The following is a 5000-nucleotide window of genomic DNA, read 5'->3' as shown; positions in this document are numbered from 1 at the left end:
TTTTCTGGAACTTCAAAATAGTGGACATGCACAAGATCCGCCTTTTCATGTATGAAAAGTGCAATTATTCCAGTCATAACAAATACTTAGAATTTGATGGTGTTGGTAAGTATTTGTGAAAAAGGTAACACTAGTGAATGGGCAGCATGACTGCTGGAAAGAAACTGCTGAAAATATTACACAGTGCATCTTTAACATTTTCTAAAGCAGTGTTTCTTAATTGGTGGGTGGACCCAAAACTGGGTGGCAGAGGGGTCTTGGGTGGGTCGCGGAGCTGTGCTGCAAAAATGTATCAATTCCACCTATCAAAAGCCAGTCCCAAATCGAGGCAGAGTGTGATATATTGTTAATACTCCTCTCCACTAGTTGAGAGACATGTCAGCATAAAATGTGAATGCTCTTGCGAAACATATTGTATGTGTGCTTTCAAATGCATGGTAATATTTTTGATGATAAAAATAAATCGACCTGTTTCGGACAGCGTAACAAAAAATTGGGTCATAAAGTAACGTTCGTGGAAAATTGTGGGCCTCAAGTCTATTTCAGTTAAGAACCACTGTTCCTGACTGTGTTTCAAGACACAGTACTCCCTAAGTATTGAATTAACACTGCAGTCTCAGTGTGTACCTGACACAGTTGAAAGAGTGAATGTGAATGTGATTGCTGACGAACGTACTGTAGATGATATCTGAACAGAACTGCACTCCGAACTGTGTGTTTTAAATACACAAAGTTTGGGGGGAAATCAGAACAAATGTACTCAGCAAAAAGAAGTACTATGCTACTAAGCATCCAAATGTTAAGGATATGCCTTTGTTATTGTGAGATCAAGCAGGAAGTAAGGCTATTTGTTTATGAGATGCACGTCTGCTTTTCAGTTCACATACTCCTGCTTTGTTTGTAAACCATCAAAGTCGATTTGTGATGAAGGGAAAAAAATGTGATATGTATTTAGTTTCACTTGTATTCTACTGTAGTTCACAAATAATTTCACCACTTTTCTTACCTTCCTGACTGAGACATTGTATAATTAATAAATTCAGCTGAGTGATACTGCAAACGACACCTTGAGTAGCATTTTACTTTGAAGTCAGATAGCTCACTGCAGTAAGGAAATAATGCCTACTAAAAATTGTAAGATTGTAAGAAACAACGTTTCCGTTCAAATAAAGTATAAGGGTCTTTTATGATCAGTGTGCACATCATTGTTGTACCTATTTCCTCCTCAGTACATTTCTCTTTATTTGGCACCTGCTAAAATACTTTTGGATGTGCACGGTCTATCAGGCCCGCTGACAGCTTTTGCTGGGCTCAGGAAAAAATCATCTGAAATGGCCCCCTATCCAATGCATACAATGTAATTGGGACCCAATTCTGGACCCCCGGCTATCTCCCTGGGCCCGGGACAACATACCCCTTTGTTCTCCCCTGTTGGCGGGCCTGCACTCTATATACTGCAGCGTCGGTGCCATTTCGCTCAGCCAAGTAAGCCATGTGCTTGGAACACGGCCAAGCTCTTTTCTCACCTCCTGATAGTGACACCATAAAAACAACTGCTACACTGTGACACAGAGGGAAGAGCATGTGTATGGAGCTCAATAGTGTCTCATCCTAAGGGACTAGGACTGCATTACAGAATGTATTATAGTCTGTGTGTGTGTGTGTGTGTGTGTGAGAGAGAGAGAGAGAGAGAGAGAGAGAGAGAGAGAAGGAGAGAGAGAGAGAGAGAGAGAGAGAGAGAGGAGAGAGAGAGAGAGAGAGAGAGAGAGAGAGAGAGAGAGAGAGAGAGAGAGAGAGAGAGAGAGAGAGAGAGAGAGAGAGTTCTTGTGAGGGTGAGCATTATTTTATTGTATCGTGTGTGTTGTGATATTCCTTTGTGGTGAACTGTGGCAGGCCACACGTGTGTGTGTGTGTGTCTGTGTGTGTCTGTGTGTCTGTGTGTCTGTGTGTGTGTGTGTGTGTGTGTGTGTGTGTGTGTGTGTGTGTGTGTGTGTGTGTGTGTGTGTGTGTGTGTGTGTGTGTGTGTGTGTGTGTGTGTGTGTGTGTATGCATGTGTCTGTGTGTGTGTGTGTTGCTCCTCTCTACCTCCGTGGCGAACTGTTGCAGGCCGCCGATGTTGATGGGCCCCTCCTCAGAGGCGTAGAGGTTGCAGCCCCCGACGCAAAGGTCAGAGGTCGGACACACCATCCCACACGTCAGGCCCAGGGGGTTGTCGGAGAGGATGGCCTTCGCCGCCCCATAGTAGTTCTGCAAGCAGCACAGGTGTCATGTGTGTGTGCAGTGTGCACATCAGTAAACAATGCTGAGTATTGTTAACAGGTGCACAAACAAGAACACACACACACGCACACACACACACACACGCACGCACGCACGCACGCACGCACGCACGCACGCACGCACGCACGCACGCACGCACGCATACACATACACGCAAGCATGCTCACACAAACACACACAGACAAACAGACACACATACAGTACACACGAACACGCACACTAGTGGTGTCAACAATGATTGATTCGGCGATCCGAATCGATGCGGGGCATAGACGATCCAGAATCGATCCGGCAAGTTCCAGAATCGATCCGGCAATTTTTTTAAGTTTCAATTACTTCCATGGATATTTCAGGAGCAAATGAATGTTAAATTAAATAAAAGCACTTCAAAACATTGCAAGACTGATACAGACTGATACAGACTGATACAGACAACAGCCAATAAATTGTTGCTCAGTATCTGACTACTTGTATTGCCTCATCATGACTGATTAAACATTTGCTTTGCTTTCAGTAGAAATGTAATGCATTGCAATGCATTGTAGAATTGAATCAGATCGGATCGGATTGAATCGCTACCTCCCGAATCGTGATCGAATCGGATCGTGAGGGCAGTGCCGATCCACACCCCTAACGCACACACACTCATTTACTTTCACTGTGTGGTGTAGGCTGAACAGTTAAACAGGTTGGAAGTTAAGGTTCAAGTTAACCAAGGCTTTGGCAATTAAGACTGAGTGTGTTTTGGATTTGGTTGGTTGATTGAAGGAGCGACATGAATTCAGAAAGCGCCCCTTAGCAAATATTTTTCACTGGCTTCATTTATAAGGTTAAGAGTTTGCAGCTTCTTGAAGCATACAATTCTTAGCTGGAGAAGAGAGATGTTAGTTTTTGTAAAAAGGTAGTTTTGAAAAAAAAAAGGATAAAAAAGAAAAGCTGTCTTGATTGGAAAGATTTAAAACTTGAAAGATTTATTAAGAATTTTGTTTCCATCGTTTTTCTTGCTACTTCCAAGAACTTGTTTTGTGTCTACCGTACGCCCAGACTAAAATGGTGAAGCAAAAGCTTAGTCATTGGAAGTTTCTCCAAAATTGAAGCGGTTGGTGGTTCATGGCCATCTCTGACGAAGATCGACAGAGTAGCTTTCAGTGCTTAGCCACAGGTACATCCTTGATCGAAAAAGCACATTTAGAGCCTGACTAAAGGCCTGCATTGTAGTGCTATGCAGACGGGAGAGGAAGGACTCATATTAATTGATGTTGAGTACCCGGAGGACGGTACTTATGAGGAGTGCTGGCTTAGTGCTATCAAAAAAAAAAAAAAATCAGGAGAAACACATACTACATGTAGGCTATTTGAGAATGAATAAATATGAGGATCACTGAGGAGAAGGAATGAGAACAGGACAGGAGACAATGGCGCGCTCTGTGCAGAAAAAAACCTTGAGTCTCACACCCTGAATAAGAGCATTGAGCAGATTCTCAGAAATGACTGAAAGAATGATGAGAAGAACACAGCTGGAAAAAAAGAAGGTGGCCTTGATTTGAGAAGCACCTAAAAGCGGGCAAGGATCTAGTGCTAGGCAACATCCATTAAGTCTGTGTGTGTCGGTGTGTGTGTGTGTGTGTGTGTGTGTGTGTGTGTGTGTGTGTGTGTGTGTGTGTGTGTGTGTGTGTGTGTGTGTGTGTGTGTGTGTGTGTGTGTGTGTGTGTGTGTGTGTGTGTGTGTGTGTGTGTGTGTGTGTGTGTGTGTGTCGGTCGGCGTGTGTGTGTGTGTGTGTGTGTCGGTGTGTGTGTGTGTGTGTGTGTGTGTCTGTCTGTCTTTCACCTCTTTCTCCTTTGACAATGCTGATTGCATAAGCTGTTCTAAAAGGGAAACCTTGAACGTGTCCTTAGCGCTAATGCACACTGAAAAGAGTCAAGAGTATTCTGCCGCAGTTATGCTGGAGCATTCGGCCGCCCCTTTTAAACATTGAACACGGTCTTCCACACAGCTCAGCAATATCCCACGGCAGGTCTCGCTGTGCCGGCATGTGGCGGTGTATAGTGTAGCGGGCAGGGCCGCCGACAGCTTTGGCCAGGCCTGGTACAAAATCATGTGAAAGCCTCAATGGATACAATGCAATTACGACCCAATTCTGGGCCCCGTCTCTCCCTAGGCCCCTGGACAACTGACCCCTTTGTCTGCCCGTCGGCAGACAGCGGCGGCAGCACATTACGGCCAAACGTGGCTGCACCAGGCCAGAGCAGACGAGCACAGACTAATCATTTCTAGTGACTCATCGCAAAAGGCAGCAGTGTGACAAGTGTAGTGGCAGCCGTGGCGGTGGAGACTTCAGATAGGAGTCTTGTTTAATTGCACTGCCCATCACTCAAGTGAGACTATCTGGGGATTACTTTAGCCCATTAATTAAAAAAAGTCTACAGACATTACCCGTGATACATTCTCTCTCTCTCCTGCTTCTAAAAAAAGGAGGGGCCACTGTGTATCTCCCCCTTTTTTTCATGTGATGTTATGCGCCGAAGCAAATACTCAATGAAATGAAACGAAATGAAGAGAGAGAGAGTGGGGGAGAGGGAGAGGGAGAGAGAGAGAGTGGGGGGAGAGAGAGAGAGAGAGAGAGAGAGAGAGAGAGAGAGAGAGAGAGAGAGAGAGAGAGAGAGAGAGAGAGAGAGAGAGAGAGAGGAGTGGTAGAGGGAGAGAGAGATGGAGAGGGAGAG

The 5000-nt window shown here is 44.9% G+C and overlaps 1 protein-coding gene across 1 annotated transcript in view; it reads right to left on the bottom strand.

The window, feature by feature from the left end:
- The window catches only part of dpyda.1 (dihydropyrimidine dehydrogenase a, tandem duplicate 1), a 290320-nt gene that overhangs the window by 197181 nt on the left and 88139 nt on the right, over window positions 1-5000 (bottom strand). Inside the window, exon 5 of the mRNA XM_063206772.1 lies at window positions 2086-2247. Coding sequence (XP_063062842.1) covers window positions 2086-2247 — 162 coding nt within the window. The remainder of the gene's footprint in view (window positions 1-2085; window positions 2248-5000) is intronic.

Source organism: Engraulis encrasicolus, chromosome 9, assembly GCF_034702125.1.
Source record: "Engraulis encrasicolus isolate BLACKSEA-1 chromosome 9, IST_EnEncr_1.0, whole genome shotgun sequence".
NCBI classification, from domain to species: domain Eukaryota; kingdom Metazoa; phylum Chordata; class Actinopteri; order Clupeiformes; family Engraulidae; genus Engraulis; species Engraulis encrasicolus.
This window is presented reverse-complemented; position numbering and strand designations above follow the sequence as displayed.